The 25132-nt window shown below is 45.0% G+C and overlaps 1 protein-coding gene across 5 annotated transcripts in view; it reads left to right on the top strand.

Moving 5' to 3' along the window:
- Nucleotides 1–6211, top strand: part of MXRA7 (matrix remodeling associated 7) — a 30391-nt gene extending 24180 nt beyond the window's left edge. For 4 of the 5 annotated variants that reach the window (XR_010442296.1, XM_064728328.1, XM_064728330.1 and 1 more), the window contains one exon: nucleotides 276–1982. Coding sequence is in view for 2 of the 5 variants with exons in the window: in XM_064728329.1 (XP_064584399.1) it covers nucleotides 276–315 (40 nt within the window). In the remaining 3 variants the exon portion in view is untranslated. Of the gene's footprint in view, nucleotides 1–275; nucleotides 1983–4947 lie in introns of those variants that run through there. The other variant, XM_064728327.1, reaches the window with a different exon arrangement.
- The last annotated feature ends 18921 nt before the right edge of the window (nucleotides 6212–25132 follow it).

Raw genomic sequence — 25132 nt, 5'->3', positions numbered from 1 at the left:
AGCTCAGAAGGGTTGTAACTTAGCTTGGTGCCAGACAAGAGGATTTGCACTTCCGATTGGGTTTCGACTATCCTGCTGCAGTTGATGAAGCAAAGTCCTTCTTAGAGGCATGAGGTTTGCAAACAGCAGCTTGTCCTGCCCTGAGGGGGAAGCTGCCTTGCCTTCCTCCCAGCACACACACCGAGGGCTCTCCCTGCTCATTTGTGTGAATAATAATGAAGCAACCTGAGGAGTGAAATGACTGAAATGATTTCTCTCCCTGTTTCTCTTTGCAGACCTGAAGACTATATGAAGTTGTCCCTAGCCTCCTCCTAAAGGCATCCCTTGGCATCATTAAAGGCTTGAGAGAAATACCAAAACCAACCAAACACACCCATAAGAGAAACCCATAAACCCTCAAAACTTGGGATCCCCTCTTGGTCTGAAGTTGAGTTCTTCAAAAACTCCTGTCAAGTTTGAGGATATCCTGTTGTGTGGCTCCACAGGCTGGGGCTGGGCCCAAGCAGTGACCTGAGTTGTGTTTGGGAGACTGGGAAGAACCTTCCTCCCTCTCCCCCAAGCAAAACCCAAAGTGAACACTAAATATGCAACAAGTCTATTAGCTGTGTTGGCTTCATATATTGGGCCATGAAATTCATGTTGTTCCTTTCCTGGGGTGGGCAAACCATAGCTCTGCTCTCAGACCAGCTGGGACCTTGTACCAGAATCTCAAGTTGTTTTGTCCTGGGGTCAAACTCCTCTTTGTTGCTGGGGGCTGGTAACTGCCTGTGATTTCCAGTGTTGTACAAAGCTGCTTTACTCTTTGAGGGCTGGAGAGACAAATGGGGTCTGTGTGAGGGATGGCAGACGATGGCTGGGCTGACTCAAATCTTGCTTCTGTAGTTATTTTAGCGGAGAGCTGATTCTGTAGGTACACAGGATACTCAAGAAGTGATGAAGTTTGATCGTTTAGCTGTTCTGCTTGTGGTGGAGAGGCCACACTTTGGCTGCTGTTATTATCTGCATCCTCATTTTCCCTGCTCCAGCTCCCAAGAGGAGAGACCCAAGGAGGAGGCAGCCATGGCATCAGGGGCTCCCTCTGGCTCAGGATGGGATAGTGGAGGTCCTGGGAGAGGCCCACTCCCCTTCCTCTGCCTGCTGGCTGTTCCAGTGCCCTCTTCTCTTGCTGGTCCGTGGGAACCAGAGCTCAGCACTGCCCCTCAGCTCTGTCACACAGAGCAGATGAATTTGGCTGGGCACATACTTGGTTTTAAATCAAACCCAGCTGGTTTTTGAAAGAGAGAAGAGGGTCCAAGTCCTTTAGTGATGTTATAGAAACACCAGGCCTGGGTGGGGATGTGTCCTCCAAAGCTTCTCTGTCACTGCCTCTTGGCTAACACTGCAAACATATCAGGAACCCAACAGGCTGCTTTTTCTTTTTTTTTTTTTTTTTCTTTTTAATTCCTATGCAGACAATACTTGAAACCTTGTACACAGTTGTCCTTTCCAGCGCCTGGGGTTGGCAAACTCTTCCCAAACGGGCTCGTTTAAAGAACAGCAGGAGGCTTCAGCTTTAGAAGAGGCTGGGCTGCCCCTCCCAGCCGACAACTGCAAGCGTGTTCAGTGGTTTGCATATGAATTAAGGCACATCTGGACCCTCTGCTTCAACATCCCGCTGGTGCAGCCGCTGTCTCTCCTCGGTACTGGCTGGCTGACTGTGTCCCAAGCACCCAACTATGCAAAGAATGCCTTATATCCGTTGTGTTTAAGTTACATGGCAATATGTACATCCAGCAAAGTCGGTAGTTAAGTCCAGATTTTTGCTAGTGGCAGCAAGTCAAACTCTTTCTTCAACTCAAATGGCTGTCTGGGTATTTTTTACTTTTGTTTGGTTTTGTTTGTTTTGTATCTGATGGTGGCTCTTATACAAAGGACTGTAATTCTAGTGGCTTGAATCTGTAAAAATTGCCTTTGTTTGGTCCAATAAACCTTTGAATAGTTTATTTGGTTTGTGCTTGTTCTCCCTACCTCCAGCAGCTTGTAACTTCTTCCTCAAGAGATTTGTGTTAGAAATCTGGATTTTAGGTTAGAAGTACATTCTACCTTACTATGACTTTTATCCCATAAATTATTACATTCCCATAAATGATCAGAGGGAAAACCAGGGTTATTCCCCTTTTTCTGCTGAAGCAATGCAGTGTTGCATTCCTGCTCTTGTTTGGCTGCAGAGCCATTTGCAACATTCCCAATGCAGAGCTCTGCCCAGGATTTCAGCTGCTGTGGACACGGGTGCTTTGCAGTTCCTAAACCCCAGATCTCTGACATACCTATGGCTCACTGCCCCAAACCTCCAGCTAACTGTAAAAGTCTTGGACTGAAATGTCTAAAAAGAGCCTAAGGGAGCTAAGTATGCAAATGTAATTGCCTATGAAGAAGAATTAGGCTGCTTCAGAAATCCTTAATTAATCTATTTTGTTAGCAATAAGTAAAATCCTGTTTGACCTCCTGAATCCAAGTGGTTTTGAGGACAGCATTTATGAGAAGAGAGAATGATTTTATTTGTGAATGGGGTATTATGTTTGATCTGAACTCATCCAAAAAAATACCCAAAAGCAAACCAAGCTGGATCACTACAAGGTTGTTTTGCAAGGTCACTTCTGATAGGAGAAGCTCCTCTTCAAAGACAGTTTCATATTTGTGGTGCCTTACTCCTCCTTCCCAGGCTCTTTTCTCTCTTTATCTTTGTTTTGCTGTCCCTTTGTAGTAGATTGTGTAGTGCAGAAAAGTAACAGTAGTAACAGCTCTTTTTTCTATTTTCCAAATGCACAGTCATGATATTTAAAGTTGAGGGGAGAGCCAAAATGCATTGATGTTGTGCTTCAAAAAAAGAGAGTGAATATTGTCTGCGATCCTGATTTTGGAGATGAGGAAATGGGCTTTTGGAGAGGTTTCAGCAGTGCTGGTGTCTGTGAAATAAGGAGTGAGGGATGCAGACCTGTGTGAGCACTCCCAGCTGGGATGCACTGCAGACACAGGAGGCCAAGCTGTGTATTGAATTTCTCCACACCAGACTGGCAACGTGCCCTGTGGTGCCCAGTGGTGATCTAAAATAAAATATTGATCACTCATGACCCCGCTTCCCTTCCTCTCATCTGGAAAGGGCAGCTGGATGTTCTTCCTGTGAGCACAAAACATTACAGAAGAGGCAAACAAATCCAGGCTTCCATAAACAAAAGATCCCACATCATTATCAGCATTTGTTTGGCCATGGGATCATTGCATTTTAATTGCGATGGAAAAGAACTGGCAAATGAGCTTGCTTCAGCCAGGATCTGCTTTTTTCCTGCCCTGTTTGCTTCAGCAGTGCTGAGAGGACAGGCTGCTGTTCCTGCTGCTGCTGGGGCTTAGTCCAGGAGAGGGGAAATGCAGAGCAGGAGCTCAGGAGCATGGGTGGAAGGTTCTCTGCTCATTCCTGTCTTCCTCTGATCTTATTCCTGCTGGTGTGTTGATGCTGTCCTTTCAAGCAAAGATTGTGCCCTGGTTTTGCCTGTCAATAGATATTACTGCCCCTCCTGTTACTGGAACAGATGATGGCTTGTCCACTCAGGCTTTGCAGGAAGACTACCCCAGGTTATGCAGTGGCGTGCATTTAAATGGATTAATTAAATGATTCAAAGTCCTGTGTGGGAAGCTGGTTGTGGCAGCAAAGAGGACTCTTGACAGGGTGACCATGTGGGAGTAAAAGGCAGATTCTGTGTTTTTAGTGCATGGGAGGTGCTGAGCAAGCAGGAGGAGCTGGGATTGTGGCAGGTCTGTGCTCTGAGCTCTCAGTGAGTTCTGGCCTCATGCTCATGCAGGGACAAAACGAGCCTTGAAGTAACAGGAACTTCATCTGCCTTGTCACAGCCATAAAGCACCACATCCCCATTAGTTCTTTCTGTCTGCCTCAGGAGATCAGGAATGAGATGTGCTGGGCAATGGAGCAGCCTGATCCTCAGCAGGTAGGGGTCTGGCAGTGGGAACATTCCATCCCTCAGCCAGCCCTGCCTGAGGCCATGTGCACATTCATCTTGCCCCAAAAGGGAATTTTGTGCAGTTACATCAGTTCATGAGCTACCTGCCAAGAGTGCTGCCCACCCCCTGTACCCCCCAGAGATGAGCAGCATAAATCCTACAAATAAAGCCCTGTCACAGATACCAATCGTCATGGGATGTACAATGGTTAACTGGTTCAGGGTGGGGGAAAATCAAGAGATCTTCTATCAGGGGAGAAGGAGGTTAATCATCTACTATGGGACTGCCTGGGGATTAAAAATCTGAGCTAGGTGTTCCACTGGTCAGCCTCTGCCTACACAGGGACCAACTCACTGCTGGAATGGCAACCTGGATCCATCTCACCATGGGACATTGGCCAACAAACTCAAATCAAAGCAAATTCCTATCCCTGATCTTATCTTCCAGTGGCTGATTAAAATCATGTCCACACTGGGAGGTAGTCTGCTGTCTAGTTTTAAGTTAGGCTACGCATCTAAAATTTAATGGCTATTCCTGAATTATTCTGTATCTACATGCTCTCATTACAGAAGGAAAGCACACTGGGCAGTTGAATCTTAAACCAGGTTTTTTTATGGAGTCTGCTAAACTGGGATATGTTGGTCTTATAAAATCCCATACGTCAAGTTATCCTGAAAGTTTGAGCATAGATAAGCCCTAAGGAGCTCCAAAGTCAGTGTTAAAGCAGGCTGGTTTATCTCCACATTTAGGGAGCTGCAGAGAGACATGCAGGGTGATGGGATAGATGGGAAGGGGGAGGAAGGAGAACCAGAGGCTGTCTCTGCCTTATCTCACACAGATTTCCTGCAGCCAGTGAGGGTTGCACAGTGACCTGCCTTTGGCTCCGTGTTTCATTTCACAGTGATGTCCTTGCTCCTGGACTGGCTATTCCTACTTCTCCTTTCTTCTCAACAGGGTTCAGAGAGAGCAGCTGGCTGCCATCTTCAGACTGATGAAGGAAAAAAGTGACACCTTTGGAGAGATGTCAGAAGGGGACATGAAGGAGCAGCTCAGACTGTATGATATCTAACCCTGCAGCCAGGGGAGGTTGTGCCCAAAAGCCATCTTGGCCCTTGTTCTGCAGGACACTGGAGGCTGTAGTGCTTTAAAAATGTCTCAGTAGTTATTTTGCAGTTCCAGATTGTTTTGCAAACACATATAGGCCTGTGATTTGTATTTCAAAAGACTTGTAATTCCTCAGCCTTTTAATAATTTTTCTTTGTAGAGCTATCATCTCGTACAGCGATTTTTTACCTCTTTCTGGCTGGGTCATATGTCTCAGTCCTACAAAGCAGGTAAACTCGCAACTTTTTTTCTGGCCATGCTTTATGCAAATGAACTTTCAAGCCTAATCTTTCTCAGTTTGATATCTGAAGAAAACCAAAGATGATAGGTGTAAAATGGATTAAAATAATAGAATAACTCAGGTTGAAGGGTCCTCTGGTCCAACCTCCTGCTAAAAGCTGTGAGACCAAGGTGGGTTACTCAGGGCTTTATCCTGTTGGGTCTTGAAAAGCTCCAAAGATGGAGACTGCCTCCCTCTCTCGGCAGGGAGGCTTCCAGCCCTACAGTTAGAAAACAAACATCAAAAGCAAGGCATCAGTGCTCTGATCAGGGCGTGCTGCCCCTCGTCTCCCTGGAAGGAACACTTCATCCTCCTTCAGGCTGGCTTTGAAACCAACCCAAGCTGGTTCTGGCTGACCTCACTGAGATCATCCTCACGCCTGAGGAAGCAGCAGCAAGCTCCAACCTGGAAACACAAACATCTCCTGACACTGCTGCAAGGAGCACAGAAAGGCTGCTGGGTTTATCACAAGGATGGTTGTGTCCACCTCAGATCCTGCTCTTCTCATACGTAATTATGTGGGAAACTACAATCTTAGGAAATCTCTGTGATTCTATCAAGATTTTGAATAGTCTTGAGCAGCCCTTGGTGGTTTGAATAGAGTAAATCAATTGAGCATTCCTAATTATAGCTAAATGTCTTCTGGTGTGCTTATCTTTCCTATGAAATCCTGTTAAATACTTTCTTATCAGGAAGGATTTTCTTCGTTTTAGTAACTGCTCACAAAGGGAGGCAACATTTTCTGCCCCAGTTTTCGGGAATGATCACTTAAAAAATTAGTTTTGCTTTCTTTTGTGTAATCCTCTTCAGCCCAAGAAACCTAATATCTCATTATCTGGTCTCTGTCTCCCAGTATAGTGTGTTCTAGAACATCAGACACTTAGACTTTTAAGAATCATTTTATCTTCTAATTGTTTTCACTTAGGCCAAGGCATATTTATAATGAGATCAAGCTGGTTTTACCACCAATCATGACTTAGTTTAAATGTAATGTCTCAAAATTACCTCTTCTTATTCAACATGAACGAATTAAGTGGGAAAAGTAGTTCCATGTTGTGAAATATCACTCTAGCTTGCTGTGTCCCTGTGACACAGTTTCCTTTGTCAAACAGGGAGAAATGTAGAAAAATTATATGGGGCTTGTCCCTAGTTCAAAAAAATCAGGATCTTCCAAAACTCTTCATGAAAGCAAGCAAAAGAGAGATAAAAGTAGTTGATTTTTAGTCTTTGTCTTGCAGACTTCACAGTTTACTTCCAAAATATTTTTATATTTCCTATGTTATGGCTGGTTCTTCTCTGAATAGGAACAGTTCTGGGGCAGGAAAAAAAAAATCTTCAAACCCTTCAGCTTCAGAGAATGGCAGCAATGATAACACTGTGCAAGGGACAGCAGCTGGGATTAACCCTGTCCTGTCCACACCAGCTCCCACCACCATCATCAAAATGTTCAGATGCTGCCGCTAACAGGACAGTGATGAAAAACCTGTTATTTACCAGGCTCAGATTTAAGAAAGAAATGCAGATAAATAGAAAAAGATAAATAAAAAGCCTCTCTTTGCCCAAGACATGAAAGGAAGGGGTGTCAAGATGTAAAACCCACGGGTTTTGAGCAGTGCATTCCTCCATGTGCATTGGCAAGGCTGAAATGAGGAGCATCCTGCTGGACACATCCATGGAGGTGGTGGGGAGGGACCATGGGGTATGTCCTGGTTTGGTTGGGCAGCTTCTGAAGTGCTTCTCCCACTGGACTCATCAATATTTATACAGGAAATGTCATCAGTGGCTATGGGGGGGTTTCCCTTCATACAGGGAATGTCACCAGTTGCAGCAGCAGCATCTCCTCTTCTGGGATCATCCTCTAAATAACTGCAGAATCACAGAACCCATTGCACACTCACTTCTGTTTAAGTGACCTTAGAGGGCACCTAATTCTCCAAAAAAGGGGATGGTGGCACCGGGGGATCCTTGTCAGGGGCAAAGGCACTGGGGGTCTCCAGGACAGGATGGCAGCACTGGGGGTCCCTCATGAGGGGATGGTGGTACTGGGGGTCCCCATGACAGGATAATGGCAGCAAGGGATCCCTCATGAGGGGACAGGAACACTGGAGGTCCCTCATGAGAGGACAGCAACACTGGGGGTCCCCATGACAGGATAATGGCAGTGAGGGGTCCTCGTGAGGGAATGGCGGTACTGGGGGTTCCCCATGACAGGATAATGGCAGCACTGGGGGTCCCCATGAGGGGCTAATGGCAGTGAGGGGTCCCCATGAGAGGACAGCAACACTGGGGGTCCCTCATGAGGGGACAGTGACACTGGGGGTCCCCATGATGCAGTGGCTGAACTCAGTGTTTCCATGAGGGGATGGCAGCACTGTCACCAAAACTGTGGGGAAAACAAAAACCCTCCAACAGCATTTTTTAAGTAAGACAATCAAGGCATTGCTTTATTTTCTGGTCAGGATGTTCTGGCCAGGATGTACCACAAAAATCATCTCACCCACACATAGCCCAGGTGTACAGAGAATCATTTCATGGCACATGGTTTTAAGTAGATTTTTCAGATCTTTTATACAGTCAAAACTCATAGAAACGAATTGGGTCGGTGTTCATTGGTCCCGAGTAGTTCTTAGTATTTGGTCTTCTATTGGATCTGGATTTCTTTGCTTCTGATGTTAATTAGATCTTCATTCCTTGATTTTCTTACCAGTCTTTCTGGAGATGTCTCCAACCCTGCCAGGTCTGGGGCAGATGTTGTAGATGGCGCTGATGTACCTTTATCTTTTGGGTGCTCCCAGTCTGTTGGTGTGCTGAGTTCACCAGACCCCACCTGGTGGAACAATGCCCTGGAAAAAAACTTAAAATTCTTTTTCCTGGGGCAAACTCAAACAAAACCTCTTGACAAAAGTTACACATAAATTTTTAAACTGGTGTGATTTCCAATAGTACTGCGGGGTCCCCTTGAGGGGGGCGAGGGGGTGCCCGTGAGGGGACAGCGACACTGGGGGCCCCCCACGGCCGCAGACCGCGCTGCCATGGCAACAAGTGACGGTCGCCATTAGACTGACATGTCCCCATTGGGCTCCCGTACGGCAACGCGAAACAGGCTCGAATTGTCCCTACGCGCTCTCCTTACCGCGCCGCTGGAGACGCGGGGCTGGCTGGAGACGCTGCCGTTACTGGCAGCGCGCGTGCGCAGTGAGTGACGTCAGGCGGCGCGGATGACGTCAGGCGGCGCGGATGACGTCACGCAGGTGCTGCCTGAGGCGAGGCCGCTCCGCCCTCACGGCGATGGCGGCGGAGGCCGGAAACTCTCGGAGCTCTCGGAACTTCGTGAGCCAAAGCTCAGAACTGAGAGCAGTGAGGGGTTTGTCCTCACAAACCAGCTGTTACATAAAACCAGCACCAGGAGATAAAAGAAACAATGGGAAAGATTCTACTGAGTGATGGATGGAAAAAGATATTTCCTTTTACAAATGTGAAAAACGCCAATCACTTGTTTTTAAAATTTTCAAAGTTTAATAGTAATAAAATGGTTCTAAAAAGAGTAATACAATTAGAGTAATAATAATTTGGACAGTTAGGATTAGGACAATATGAGACAATAGAAACAAAGAGTTATGGACAGTGCAGGTACCCCTTTCTGGGCAAAATAAGCCCCAAAAAGGACCCACGTTAACAGAGGATTGACCCTTAAAAACAATAACCTGTTGCATATTCATACACCTTATATATGATGCATAAAATCTATTCAAACACAGGATTCTGTCTGGGCAGTGTCAACTTCTTCCTCTGAATCCTGACAGCATCTTCAGGGCTGAGCAAGGCAGGAAGAAGTTAATTCCTTCTGATAATGGAGCAATAAATTCTCTTTCTCTGAAAGATTTAGGTGTCCTGTGGCTGCTATCTCGCTGTTGAGTCCTCTCTTTAAAAAAGTATCTTACATAGCATTGTTTCTATTTTAATATTATGTTATAACCTAAAACTATATTTACCACACTGCTTAAGAAAATTAATACAGCATAACTTTGTAACATAACACACATAATATTCATTTTAATATTTGTGAAAAGCCAATCATAAAATACACATTTTTCACACAAACAAACTGTAGGTTTGCTGGTAAATGGAATTGGATATTGAAAGATGAAAGAAACAATGGGCAAAACCCCTAAATTCCATAAGAATTAAAAATGGAAAGGGAGGGTTGTACATTAGAGGGAATCTTCAAATTATCAGGAATTTCAGGAAGTCTGAACCTCTCAAGTATCTCAGAAATGGGGAAAGAGAGAGGGAAATTGGGATAAAAAGTAGGCTGCATCCTCCAAAAACTTGAGAGACCCCAGGGGAATGTCCCATGGCCTCTCCATTTATTTAAATAAAGCCAAAGGACTCCTCTGTCTCCTTTTTGGACATAAACCTCCGATGTTTGTGGATTAATCTTCCTGACAGAATTAAACACAGGATTCGATATGAGAGCTTGGAAAAGGCTTCCAAACTTAGGTGCTAGAATGTGGATTTGCAGTTTAAAGCAGAGACACATTAAGTGGAAGAAAGTTTAGAGTTTTAGAGTTTAAGGTATAAAAATAAAAGTAGTTACAGAGGTAAACAAGGAGTTTAGACTGCAGCACGGTAGGTTTGTGTGCCATAACATGATTGGCTAAGAAAGCTCACACTGTAGCATGAGTCCATAACACAAAATATTTAAGGATTGGCTCAAAACCACAAATATCCTTGTTGGCAGTGTTTTATTGGATAATAAATCCTTAAAAGGTCTTGTAACTGAGGATCTTGTGACGTTCTGAGTCATGCTGTGAAGGTGTGAGCCAAACTCACCACTCCTGCCTATGTAGAGATAAGAGAAATAAACCACATCATCAAAACCATCTCAGAATGTCTTGAGCTCTTTCAAAACTCCTTCAAAAATCCCCAGAACTGTGGGTTCCCAGTCTGAGGGCTTCCATCTTTGGAGCTCTCTTGATGCCTCAGGTTTTGGCTTTTCTATTTTTCACATTCTGTGCTGCTTTAGTGTGTTGGTCTGAGCTTCACATGAGGGGATGGTGAGCTCTGTGCACAGAGCAGGGAGACAAAACAATTCCTGCTCCAGCTGGGCACCAAGGACAAATGATCCAAATCTCAGCCCAAGAGCACAAACACCGTGGGCTGGAGAGAGAAAAACAAGCAGGATGGGACTGCATGGGCTAAAGCTGGAATGGGACAATGAACTCCAATGTGCAAATGGAGCAGAACTGATCACAGTGAGAGACCCTGTGTGCATTTTGGGACCATTTTGGTTCATCTTGGGTGCAGCCCTGGCTGGGCTCTTGTGCTGCCCAAGGTGAATCCATTGAGGAGATCCTTTTAATAAATCCCTGCTTTATTCTTTAACTCTGTCCAGCCTCTGCACTAGCTCAGCCTTCTCAAGGCATCACTCTGGTCCCAGACACTGAGTCTGCCTGAGCAGGGACACATTGTTTACTCTGCATTGTTTATTCTGTGCACAGGGGACGTTTCCACAAATCAAACAGGTGAAAAGTCACCTCTTTTCTACAGTAAAATTCACATGAATTCACTGTCTAATACATATTTAACAGCAAGCTGGACAAGCCCAACTCCCTGAACTGACACCAGCTCCAGAGGGGGAAACACCTGCAGACACACCATGGAGCAGCAACCCCTGCAAAAACCTCCTTTTAACAATCTGGAAAGAAATCTCAGATCTCCATCAAAGCTACCTGCACAGCCAGAAGGGAATTCTGTTCATTTTTATCTTCCCCTGCCTCCACCTCCCTCACTATTAAAGTTCCCTTATCAACCCATTCCAGATTTTTTTGAAGAACTTGGATCTCTAATAGATGTGGATGATGTGGATGATATCTTCAAGCTGAATTATCTGTCCCCATGCTGAATTTTAAATTTGGGTGGTTGATCGTGGAACACAAAAGTTCTTTAGTTCATTAAGAAACTTCTGTTGCAGAATTTGTCTGATGGCATCAGTTAGATTTACAAAAAGTGAGAAAATCCAGCCCAGGCACAGATAATCCAATCTGGATATCAGGAGACACTGTTTATTGTGCACAGGATGTGGGGTAGGGGTCTCCACAAATTGAGAGGCAAAAAGCTCCCTTTTGCAGTAAAATTCATGTGAACCCACCCACCTAAATCATATTTGCTGCCTACCTAATGCATGTTTATTTGGGTGAAGTAATTTTATTCAATGTCTGCTTTCTTTGGGTGAATCTTTGAGGACAAGAAGCCAAAGTTTGCCTTTTCTTCACTGAGCATCTTCTGTTGTAGAAATTATCAGAGGTTACCTAATGCCATCAGTTATGTTTACAAAAGGTGAGAAAATTCAAAACAGTTGGGTTTGCTCTGTCCTTTTCTTGGAAAAAATGAGAATAGTTATAGATAGGGAAAGAGTCTGCCCTCCCCCCCACCATGAACCCTGTGCTTTTTCCATCTGTAAAGTTATTTTCCACCTTATATTCCCTCCTGTGCTGTTCAGGGGAATTCTGGGATTTTTTGCAAACTATGTCAAATATTTCAAATATATTCCTCAGGGGTATTTCTCAGAATGAACCAAAGGCAAAATTCTTCACTGATACCTGCCAGAAGAGAGCAAGCAGGAGTTTCCAGAGCAGCTTTGAAGTTAGAACACTAACAAACTCCCCACTTCTTCCTTCCTGCCTCACCCTTCCAGTCCCCCATGTCTCTTAACCACTGTTGCCAGGCAGGGAATTAATTTAAAATAGTCAGGATTTATCCCCATAAGAACAAAGGAGTAAAGTTCAAAAATCATGTGGGTAACAATCTCTTTTAGATGATATAATTTCCCCTGGAAGGTGAAATAACTTGTTCTGAAAGTTTTTTTACCTGGTGCCTATGGGGAATTTGGGCAGTAATTCAGTGAGTGTGGGGCACAAGCAGCTTCTATTTTAATAAAGCAGCTTCACCTTTACTGCCTTTGCTTTTGTTGGTGAATCACATTTTGATATAAAGATTGTATAAAAAGTAACCCCCTCAGCACTGAAGCCTTTTCTGCCTGCATTTCTCTGGAAGTTTTCTGACCAACACAACCTCAGAGGTGCTGAAAAATGTACAGTGGTGTCTTCTACCTTCTGCTTGTGGCAACTGAGGGGTATTTTGTTTTTTTTTTTTTTTTTTTATTCTTTCTCCATAATATGACTAAAGTTTTTCTCACAAAAGTGAGTGTTCATAGGAATAATTTTTCTTTTCAGTCCTCTCTAAATATCAAATGAAGCAGCAGAGGTTACAAACTCTGGGAGCAGCAGGAGATGATAAGAATTCCTAAAGATAGGCTCAGGAGATAGGGATTAGCCAGTGCCATGGATTTGAATCTGACTTTGTGCTAGGACAGGGACAGAACAAAACATAGAAGATCCTCTGGTTTGTTTTGTTGTTTCTTTTTTTTTTTAAATTTTGAATAAATCTTATTCAGCTCATCCAGTCACTGGATCCCAGCCAACACTTCTGGAATAGCTGTAAGACACTTTTTTTTTTTTAACCTATAGGGGAAATTCTCCTGCCTGAAATTCTTTCTTAATTCCCAAAGTAGGTCAGGAATGCAGCCATTGAGGTTTGTGCTGTCCTGAGTCACGGTGTGCTCAGCTGTCGGGAATGCTGAATTGCACTGGGAACAATAAACACAAAGTGGAAGTATTTTATAGTTTGTTTCATCTTAATTTGTCTCAGAGGAAGGGGATAATTGATTTTGTTTTCCATGAAAAGCTGCTGGCAGACCTGCTGTGGGGATTGTGATTTGTCAGGCGTTGAAGCAGGTCGTGTGGGATGCTGCTGCAGGAGAGATGAGCCAGGCAGCTGACATCACCCTGGGGAAGCACAAACAGCCTGAGCACATGTCCAAAATCGGCAGTGGGACCGGGCCAGGGGGGCAGGGAGGCTGTGAGCCTCCCCCATGCACCCTGGGGACACACAAATGTGCACCCTGCACACATTTATGGGATCTTCCCCAATGGATGGATGAGAACAGTGGGCTCCTCACCTTCCCAAGGCACTTTCTGAACCTCAGGAATCAGAGATCCTTGGCTCTATGTACATTATTATGCATTTTTATTATATTTTATATATATATATATATATAATTATGCATATGTTATTATAAATTATGCAGTGAAATCCCCTGGGGACTCACTGCAGCACCACGGGCTGTGCCTGTGAGAAATCAAAGTGAGGGATGATGAGTCCTCACAGGGCAGGCAGTTTTCCTCCTCTGCACTGGTGAAGAGGTTGCAACCCTGCAGGAAGAAACACTTGGAGAGAGGTGGTGATGCCTGGCATTTATTTCTGGAGATCCCTGTGAAAAATGCGTATTTTATGATTAGCTTTTCGCAAATATTAAAATAAATGTTATATGTGTTGTGAAAGAAAGAAATGCTGTATTAATTCTCTGAAGTACTGTGTTAAATATAGTTTTAGGTTATAAAATTTGTTAAAATAAGAACTATGTTAGTGGGGTTTTTTTAAAGAAAGGAATGAGGCACTCGCACCAGATAGCAGCCACAGGACACCTCAATCTTTCAGGGAAACGAATTTATTGTCCTCTTATCAGAAGAAACAAACTTCTTCCCGCCTTGAAGACGCTGTTAGGATTAGAAGGAAGAAGTTGACAATGACCAGACGGAATCCTGTGTTTGAATGGAATTTATGCATCACGTATGAGGTGTATGAATATGCAACAGGCTATTGCTTTTAAGGGTTAATCCTCTGTTAATGTGTGCCCTTTTTCGGGCTCGTGATGCCCAGAAAAAGGTACCCGGACATCCGTAACTCTTTGTTTTTATTGTCGCATATTGTCCTAACCATTTTATTACTATTAAACTTTTAAAAATTTTAAAAACAAGTGATTGGCGTTTTTCACATCCCCATTCCTGCCCTGCTGCAATGGCTCACGTTTGTTAACCCAAGGGTAACTTGAAGGCAGCCCTGCAGTGCTCCCAGTCGGAACCAAGCTCCTATCCTGCAAATGTGGGCGAAGGGAAGGTGCAGCCAGCAGAGTTTATCCTCTGGATGGTGCTGTTGTGTTGTACAAACAGCAGAGAGGGCCCGCAGAGCTCCGGCTGAGCATTTCAGGTGCTGTTAAGGATGTGCTCAGTCCTTTTCTATTCACAAATCCCTTATGTTGTGATCCACCTGTTCTCCAGCATTCCTGAGACTGGCTAAACTTAGCTAATGACTACTGATGGGAAAACTCATCTTTTCTGAGCAATCCCTCCTGGTCAGGGCAAGGAGGGTTTTTTAGCATCTTGTTTAAAACTTCCCTTGTTCCCCCAGCCACCAAGATTTAAGCTCTCTTTCAGCTGTGGGATGAGTATTTGTTAGCTTGAGGGAGTGAACAGAGCTGGTCTGGAGTTACAGGGGGAAAAAAGGGCTTTCAGTCTTGGGGGTAGGGAAGGCACATGCCTGTGAGGAAGCCAAAGTTCCAGAGGCCAGAACTCTGATGTTTGAATGCTGTTTGTCTTCATAGCTCCAGATAAGATCTGAAATAGGTATTTCCTACTGTAATGTGTGTGATCTTTTTCTAATGGCCTAGGAACTTTATTGTTTTGTTTTATAACTGTGTCATAAAGATATAACTGCAATCCTTTTGGAGGAGAGGACGTTGTGAATCATTGCCTCTGTCATTTGTCTTCCTTGTCAACGCTGCTATAACCCTTTTATCAGAGAGAAAACCAGCAGCCTGTGTGATGTAAGATATTGTTTTGTGACTGCCTGTGACTCACTTCTACTCCTGATAACTGATGGAGGTAGAAATTAAGTCAAAATGCTTTTCTTATGAAAATGGGAGGGTGGTAAAGGAGTGGTGGGAGTGTCTGGTTTGTAGTGAGTAAGGAAGGTCTCACTGGCTCAGTAACTCCCCTGAAAGGAGGTGCTTTGACTTTATAGTGCCTTCCAGCATCAGAGAACTGCCTGTACGCTTCTTCCCTTGCAGATACCCCAAACTGTGGTAGCAGAGCGCTGCAAAGCTGCAGTCTGCTGGCTGTAGCTGTTTCTGACAACCACTGCAAGTCCATGGGGTACAGGGAGAACCCCGAGTGTGACAGCTCAGAGCTGTGTCTGTGTCCCTGGCCAGGTTTGTGTCCTTGCCAGGTCCCTGCAGCAGCTGTGGTGAGCTGGGCAAGAGCTGTTCAGCTGTTCAGCATGTGTGCAGGGTGTGCCCAACCAGAGACTGGCAAAGCAGAGGTCAGCAGAGGGATGCCTGACTCTGAGATGCCAGTGCTTCATACCTGAAGAAAGTCCTGACCTCAGATGAAAAACAGCATCAGACTCATGCTTTAAATTCCCATCTTACTGTAACCTGTTTGAACACAGTAGTGGTCCCCCACTGAAGCACAGAATCTTTTAAATCCCTCCTGTCACCCTGAATTCCCTTTAGCTGCCATTCTGTTTATGTGGAGCATGTCCTTTCATGCCAGCAAGGACCACTGCAAAATCCAGCAGTTTAACTTTGGAGGAGAACCAGCCCAGCAGCTCATGGAGATGGCTGTGGCCTTTGGTGGGAAGAGGAACATAGTGAAGATGGGACTGGAGGGATAAACCAGAATCTGCCTGGGAAAAGAGATTTGCAAGGAGATGGAATCACTGACTGCTCAGGCTTGTCCCAGCATCTGACTCTTCACCAAAAGTTAGAGCTAAAATGGAAGACTTATAGTTTCTGGATACTTCCAGGATGTGGTCAGAATGGCTGGGAGGAGACTCACACCTGCTGATTTCTGAACTTGCTGTTTGTTCTGGGTTTTTGTCAGAAGCTCTCCTCTCTATGTGCTTGCTTACTTCAGTTTTGAAGGGTCTGACCAGATATTGTCCATTCCTCTTCCATGCTCTTTGTCCTGTTTGTTTTTCCACTGTGATGTGAAGCCTGTGGATGAGTTACTGCATGGCAGCAGCAGAAACACCAGAAGAAACCAAATGGAGAAAATAGAAACCGCAGCTTTCCTCTGTACAGACTACACTGAAATTTTCACACCCACACACTTTAAATCAACTTTGTAGTGGTAAAGTTTGACTTTTGGCATGAGCAAGGAAACTTCTATTTCGGGCAGCACAACATGAAAATTTTAGGTTGGGTTTGCCAGTTCTTTCTCCCCTGTGGGCTGTGTTTTTGTCCTGTAGTAAAGGATTCCTGTGCCTCATCTGCTGTGCTTGTGCTGTATGACCTTAGTGAAGAAGGAGAGTGCCACTGTGTCTGAACCCAGTGACCTTGAGATAGGAGCAGAGGCATTTTGAAAACTTGTTTTTAGGGGGAAGGTTATCTCCTCCCTATTTTCAAGCTGCCCATGAACAGCCTAGAGTGTTGGGCCTCATTTTGTGTGTAGACCATGAGAGTTTCAATAGCCCCACAGTGGCAGTTTTAAATTGGCAGTGCTCTGAGTGGGTTGATGGGATGGCTCCCTACATTTCCTGAGGAAATGGCACTCTATCCTACACACCTCCTCTGCTTTTTAAAAACTGCTGGCAGCACAGCTGAGGTGGGAAGTGGCTCCTCAGGGAAGTGGTCACAGCCCCAAGGCTGCCAGAACTCAAGCAGTGTTTGGACAATGATTTCAGGCACAGGATGGGATTTCTGGAGCTGTCCTGTCCAGTTGCACTTGATGATCCTTTTGGGTTTGCATGGCCAGGTTTTGGTAGCAGGGTGGCCACAGGGATGGCTTCTGTGAGGAGCTGCCAGAAGTTTCTGCCATGTCCAGCAGAGCGAACACCAGCTGGTTCCAGGGTGGGACCTGTCCCTGTGCAGTGCCAGCCAGTCAGTGATGGCAGTAACATCTCTGTGATGACATATTTAAGAAGGAATAAAAAGTTATTGCACAGAGATAATTGCACTCAGAGAAGAGAGGAGTCAGAACATATGAGATAAGCCTGCAGACAGCAAGATCAGCGGGGAAGGAGGGGGATGATGCACTCCAGTCATCAGGGTGGGGTTCCCCTGCAGCCTGTGCTGCAGAGCAGGGTGAAGCAGCTGTGTCCCTGCAGCCCATGGAGGTTCCTGTGGGTGCACATCCACCAGCCCATGGAGGTTCCTGTGGGTGCAGATCCACCTGCAGCTCCTGCAGGAGCCCACACTGGAGCAGGGGATGCCTGAAAGAGGCTGTGAACTTCTGGGAAGGCTGAGCTGGAGCAGGCTCCTGGCAGGAGAGGAGCCCATGGGGTGACCTTGCAGGGGATCCACTCTAGAGCAGCCTGTTCATAAAATGTTTGAGTGCCCAGGCAGAGATGTTGGACCTGCATCCAGTACCTGTATTCTTTCTGTAGGTGTCCAGATGTCTTGGATGGCCCCTCCATTCTCAGGCTGTTTCATAACAAAAGTCTGTCCTTGCCAGCCAGCCAGCTCCTCCTGTGGCCTTTTGTGACAAATGGTTTCTTCCAGAGGGTGGATTATCCTTGTTTGTACATGGATATACTGCACCCAGGAGTGATCTCCATCGTGCATGACAGTTTGGTGATATTTGTACTGACAAGCCTGTGATGATGTCCCTGCTCACCTTTCTGCAACAAGAAATGAGGCAGAGAGCCTCAGAATGGTGTGGGCTTTTTCCTGCTCTCTGCACTCACAGGGGCTCACTCAGCTGAGGAAAAGTGATTGTTGCAATGTCTTTGGGGACACAGACATGCAGACCCTTGGGGTTGGGATCTCGGGGTCCAGAACTCAACCACCATGATGAGTTTGAGGTGAGGTAGTGTGAGAAATGGGTTTGTAAAGAATTCTCAAAATCTGACAGAAAGCTCACACAGTCTTGTACATCTGTATGCAGACACTGAGATAAGGTGTTCTGACTTAGGAAGGCCATGGAATAGAGATTGTTGAGGGAGAGATTGAACTAGAAATAAGTTTTAATAAGTTTCAAAATATGGCTTTGCAAAAAGACCGGATATTTTAGAGGATTAGAACTGTGAAAGATGCACTGTAGCAGGACCATGTGGGGGAAAAATAGAGGTGATTGGTGTTAGAAGTAACAGCAGCATTGTGGGGCAAAAGCTAATGGGATGAAAAACATTTCGAGGTATTGTAAGCAGGAAATAGGTTGGCTTCTGATGGAATGACACTGAGTTTTACATCTCTTATGTCTCAGCCTTCATCAAGACTGATAATGGAATAAAATCATTTAAAACACCTCTCAGTTGCCCCATCTCTGTAAAAGCTGGGAAAACCAACAAGGAAGGAGAGCATGTGGTGATGGGAATGGCAGGGCTCTGTCCCAGCAGCCTTGGGGTCATCAGCAGGTGGAGTTATCCAAGAGCCCTTGTACAAACCTTTCTTTAAACAAACCTACCAGAGGAGAGGAGATCTTTTTCTTTCTTTGTGAGCACAAAACAGAACAAAATTATCCATTATGTACCTACTTGTGGAGAAAAAGTTGGCTGGGGTGCTGAGTGTCCACAGTCACTTACCACGGTTATTTACAGTCACATTTAGGTGCAGGTAGGAAGGGATGGTGTAAGGGTGATCTCTTCTCTCTTCTCTTCTCTTCTCTTCTCTTCTCTTCTCTTCTCTTCTCTTCTCTTCTCTTCTCTTCTCTTCTCTTCTCTTCTCCTTTCTCTTCTCTTCTCCTTTCTCTTCTCTTCTCCTTTCTCTTCTCCAGGTATAAATTCCACCTGCCAGCTGCAGTGTTGAAACAAAATTTGATCACCTTGGCTCTGTTCTGAGTCAAACCAGGTTAAATAAAACTGGTGACCAAGTGTCTGCAGGCATGGATGTGTCTCAGTTTTGCCTGCAGGCAGCCCTGGCAGTGTTGGTGCATGGATAAATGGATCCATTTCTAATAAATGGATAAATGTAACTCCAGGCTTCTGGTTTACTTGAATCTGGAAGGCCAGACCTAATCAAATTCTGGTATTAACAGAAGCACAAAGCTGGCTTGAATACAGTATTGTACAGGGAACAGTAAACAACTCAAGAAAGTGGCCTTTCTAGGAAAACTGACCTTCAATTCAGCTGCAATCCCCAGACAAGGAATTGTTTCACAGGATAACACAAAACCCAAAGACTCACCACGTGGCAGGACAGGAAGTTTTTATTCCTGGTTAGATGAGATAGCAAACCATGTGAAATTTCACAAATAAGATGCCACCTATTTATCCTCAAAGAGGAAGAGGCAAATGTGCATTTTGTAGATGTCAGGTAAAACCAATTCTAAAATCAAAATGCATATGAATTTCTATCCATCAAACGGTGCAGTTATTTTAATGTGTTTGTGGGGTACTTGACATGTCAACATGTTTTTAATAGATTGGTCTCCTGAACAGTGATAAAATGTTTTGACTGTGGCAAAATAAATAACCAAACTTTGACTTGCAGGCTGCTGGAGCCGGGGGGCTTCAGCCATCAGGGCTCCAAGGATGTTGTGGTGGAGCCATGGAAGATAAAAGCTGACAGATAAAGCTGAAAGCAAAAAGATACCCATGTAGTTTTGGGTAGAACTGTTGGCACCATCCTGGTTAAATTCTGATGTGATTAACTGCCTCTACTGCTCTGTCTCATTTTATTTATTTCAGAGATCTTCTGTCTGGGGTGCTGTAGGATGGCTCCTCATCCTCCTGGCAGCCAGGAGTGCTTGGGGTACTTGACATATCAACGTGTTTTTAATAGATTGGTCTCCTGAACAATGGAGAAATGTTTTGACTGTGGCAAAATAAATAACCAAACTTTGACTTGTGGGCTGCTGGAGCCTGGGGGCTTCAGCCATCAGGGCTCCAAGGATGTTGTGGTGGAGCCATGGAAGATAAAAGCTGACAGATAAAGCTGAAAACAAAAAGATATTCGTGTAGTTTTGGGCAAAACAGAACTGTTGGCACCATGCTGGTTAAATTCTGATGTGATTAACTGCCTTTACTGCTTTGTCTCCTTTCTATTTATTTCAGAGATCTGTCTGGGATGCTGTAGGATGGCTCCTCATCCTCCTGCTAGCCAGGATTGCCTTTCAACATCAGCTGAAGGACCCACAGTAAGGTAATTTGCAAATGCTTTAGGGTAGATTACACAAAGCTTGTCAACCCAAGGGCTTGTTATTTCTCAGTGATTCTCAGAGCACTTTACCATATGGTTTCACAGACAGCACACACAGTTAAACAACCAGCAAAATAACTTTTCATAGTTCTCATTTTAATACAGAGCAATGTGTCTTCTTGCTCTTGGTTGTTTTGTGCATTTAAGATGTTATTTTAGTTAACTGAGCTTGTTTTTACTTATGGTTACAATACCAGGGGGTGAATATGAACTTAGATACTGAGCAAGCTTCCATGTGGGGTGGAGCAAAGGGGATCAGCAGAGTCTGATGCAGTGGTGGAGATTGCTTAGGGAGAGGGAGGGAACTGAAGGATAGACAGGACCCAGCTGACCTCTGCTTGGAAGCATGGGGTTGGTAATTTTGGAGATTAACACAAGGGCTGGACAGCACCCACATTTGCCATAGCGTAAACAACACAGTTTCTGTTGTAGGCCTGATCATTCTCAGTTGGTAACTGCAAATGGAGACCCAAGGCTTGAGGTGCAAGCTGCAGAGCTGGGAAAAACCCCACTCAGTGTGTCCTGCAGACTTCTCTGTGGCAGGTTTTGGAAGCACAGCTCATGGAGGAGATGATGAATGTCACTGCACATCATCAGTGAAACAGGCTGGCTCATCCTCTTGGCTCTGGCTGCCACAGAAGGGTCCTTCCTGGAATCTCTGTGACAAACCTGGATGGAACAGATACTAAAGAGCTCCAAGGAATCAGGAGAGAATGTGTGGCCCTTCCATAGCGCTGCTCTCCTGCCCAGCAATTCCTTTGCCTGGGCATTTCCAAGTAGGAGCTTGGTTAGGTGCTGTGTATCTGCCATGGCAAAGGTTTCCCTTTTCTCCTTGGCTAACAAAAGGCTCTGTCAAGTTAACAGAAGGATGAAGAGAAATAACACCAGGTATGTATCTAAATAAAGCAGGAGAAGAACTGTTACAGAGGAGACAATACACAAAAAGGAGAGAAGGGAAGAGAAGCATCTGATTTTCAGCAGCTCCTCACAGGACCCTGTGGTTGTCCCACTCCTGCAGCTAAAAATGGGACTGCACTTCTCTGATCTTCTCTGATTTCACTCTCCAGTCAGTCAGGAGCAGAGAGGAAAGCGCTATGACGCCACATTTTCCCAAGTGTAAGACAGGAACAGGATGATTTATACCACTCAAGAAGCAGGCTTATGTCTTGCATTCCCTGCAGCACTTTTCAGCCCAAAGGATGCCAAATGGCACATTTGTCCTGCCAGAGATGTCAAGAGCAATGGATTCTGATGTTAAGGCAGTGGGAAGAGTATGGGAAAGACCTTTACCAAGAAATATTTCACTTCTGGCCCTAAAATTAGTGGATCCCCATGGAGATGTGATTCTGTAATTCATTTCTCTGCAGGGCCTGAGTTTTGCTGCCAGATGTGACGTGCTGAGATAATATGCCTGCAATTTTTTTTTTGCCAGGGGTATGGAGAGGAATTTGGGCTTTGTGATTCTTGTGTTTCTTTCTCTGGAGCAGTGGAGAGTCCTTGAATGCTCCTATTCCTGGCAGCTGTCAGGGACAGGAGCTGGAGAAGCTGCTTTTCTGATGGGAGGCCAACTAGCCACGAGTTTCATAAATTACCTCTTCACCTGTCTGCAGTGCTGCCCTGCTCCTTGGAGGACCAGCTCGGTGAGAGATTCCCAGTCAAGGAACAGAACTTTTTTCTTCATTTCCATCAAATTTTAAAAGTGGGGGGGAAAAATTCCACATCTTAGCCCAGAAGTGGTGTCAGTCTGTCTCTCTGTCTGTCAGCTCTGGGGTGATGTGCTAGGCTTCCTGCTGGGGTGGCACAGACAAAAGGCTGCTGAGGGAGGCATTTGGATAAAGGATCCCTGCTTCTTTCCAGCCTGTGTAACTCCAGATGATGTTTCCAGCCATTGTTGCTGGGACCGTATTTTTCTGTGTTTTTTTAAAAATTCTCACAAATGAAGAGGCTCATGAGTGTTCTCAGCATTGTGTGGCTGAGGAAGGAAAGCTGGGAGCAGAGCATTTCAGTGGGATGGGGTGAATGTGAAGAGCTCGAGGAGCAGAAAAGGCTGTGTGATGGCAGATTTGGTCTGCTCCTCTCTGTTCAGGGAGGTTTATTATCACCCAGAGCTGTGGCCAGAGGGAACAGCTCAAAGCCAAGTCCTCACTATGCTTACAGGAGGAACTAAAACAGGTCCCAGCATCCAGAGCCTGTAACAGGGCCAGATTCAGAGCACTTTGCCCTCACCTCCCAGTGATTGCTCCAGTCAAAGACATTCCATGGGTGTGGGCACTGCTGGAGGACTCTCCCCCTGGTCCCATTACCAAGTGGGAGAGGAGGAAATAATCTGGTTTGGACCCATGTCATCTACTGGCCCTCCACAGATCCAAGGCAGTTTCTTTATAGGGGCCTGAGCTGGCTGGGCTGGACACCAAGCACACAAATCAACACTAATGAAAAGCTGACAGGGTTTGCAATCTCTGTGGGCACTGAGCAGTCACTTGCTCATTCCACCATCAAAACCACTGTGTCTTTCCCTCCTGGAGCATTTCACCCCATGGAGAGAACAGGCTCACAAAGCTGCTCCCTCACTCCTGGCACACTTCACTGGGGCTTTTGCTCTGTGAATGTCCAAGAACTCTGGGCATTCTTGAAAGTGCCACTGTATCAGATGTGGGGGCTTTGCTTCAACAAACGCTGTTGTCTCTGGCTGCTTGTTTAGTTTTTGAGAGAAGGTTTGGTGCAGAAGGGAAGGAACTGGCTGGAAAATGGCCAGTGAGTGTGGAATTATGGCAAGCTTGGGAGTTTCTGGGCTATCAGTTTCATTTGGTAAAAACAAGACAAACAGCTGTTCAAAGTTTTCTCTTGTAATTTCTTCCCCTCCAGATTCCCAGCCTGAATGCATTTGTTTCTGAAGATGACTGCTGAACAGGGAGGGAAAAAACAAGAACCTAAGGTTGCCAAGCCTTTGCTTGCCCCAAGGCATGACCACTGAGCAGCTGCATGCTGCAGACAATGTCATTCTTTTTCTCTCCCACTTATAACTCAGTTCTTACATCATCAAATAATACTGTGAACATATCCAAACACCCCCAGCTTCTTTAGCAGCTTTATTCCATTGATTTCCAGTCAAACATTGGTTTTGGTAGGTTGTAGGCATCACTGAAAGACAAGTTTATCCTGCAGCTAAGATTCATTGATCTGTAGAACAGTTCTGTTCCTGAGCACATCTTGTGATGTTCTGTTCTGTGGAGCAGAGACATGGGAGAGTGGAAAGCACACAAGGCACAGGCAAGCAAACAAGATTTGGTGCACAGCCCAGTGAAGAACGTGCACACAGAAAAGTTTATGGCACAGTTCAAATGCCAGCTTGCCCACTGACACCCTCAACACACACAGTGTAGGATTTAATGACAATCAAGTTTGTTTATGAATTAAAAAAAAAAACCAATAAAAAATCTCCAAACACCACTCTAGACAAATCTGCCTTTTATATGTCCAGGATGTAATTAAGGATGAGTGAAGTGCACGTGGAATTAAATGGATGTTGGAGATCAGAAGGGCTGACAGAAAACCATCTTCACTCAATGATCCCAGGTGGAGTTTGTTTAAATAAAAGAGTCATCTTGTTTTTACAGTACTGAAGGATGGAAGAACTTCTGCTGTGGGCATTGATGCTGAGACTGGACACACCAGCAGTGCTGGGCTTGGAGTCTCCACACCATAAATGAAGCAGCATCTCCTGAGATTGCAGGTGGGACTGCAGAGAAACATGCATTTGGAAAAGGATGCTGTGGCCTTTGACAGGCCAGGCCCTGTGCATTTGCACTCTTTGCTTTGTACTTTCCTGCCCCTGGGCTGGGAGCCCTGTGTATCCCAAGAATCTCACTTCTTACAGAGCTGTTTAAGAGACCAGCTCTGCTCTTGACCTCAGTTTTCACCAGGTCATCCCTGGAGAGTTCCAGTACATCCCCATTTCCCACTCTGACCTCATGTTTGAGCAAACCAGCCTGGTGCCTCAGTTCTGACACTGATGTCAGCAGTGGGGTGAGGAAATGATGCTCCAAGGAAGTGAAAGTCTGTACTCTGACAAGGGGGGCTTAGGTTTCCTTTTCTCACACCAAGAAGGTGAAAAGCCCTGTTTTGCAAATAGCAAGGCTGCTTTTGGCTAATGTGCTTGTCAGAGATTTGGATATTCCCCCAAGTACAATCACAATACCTCCTGAACAGACAGTGCTACAGACAAATTCTCCACAATCACCAGTGCAGATCCTTAAAAGCAAAGAAATCTGTATTTTTCTGCTTGTAGGAATTTTTCTATCCCTTGTGGCTCTTGCTTTTGCAGTAATGTTACATGGAGGAGATTGAAGGAAAATGATTCCTGCCTCCAGAATTTCCCTTTGGGACCCCTGTTAACAAAAAAAGTCTTGTAGTTGTGAAACCTGTTGACTGGCTTTGCTGTGATATAAAACAGGAACCTTCAGTTCTCTGGGTATTCAGTAACACTGTGAGTGCTTCTGAGATTTGAGATACTGTCAGCAAAAGCTTTTTTTATATCTGAGCTTCATTTTTTATAAGAGCTTGCAAAAGAAGCCTATGCATAAGAAGCAATATGGCTATCACCCCTTGAAATTTCAGGGTTAATGTTTAACCGCTTAAAAAGTTAAAATAATTGTAAACCTACATCCCTGGTAGAAGTAAACATTTATCTGGGTGTGGTGTTCATCTGTGCAAATCTT

The sequence above is a fragment of the Zonotrichia leucophrys genome, chromosome 18, assembly GCF_028769735.1.
Source record: "Zonotrichia leucophrys gambelii isolate GWCS_2022_RI chromosome 18, RI_Zleu_2.0, whole genome shotgun sequence".
In the NCBI taxonomy this organism is placed as follows: Eukaryota; Metazoa; Chordata; class Aves; order Passeriformes; family Passerellidae; genus Zonotrichia; species Zonotrichia leucophrys.
Note: the sequence above shows the minus strand (reverse complement) of the source record. Positions and strands in the feature narration are given on the sequence as shown.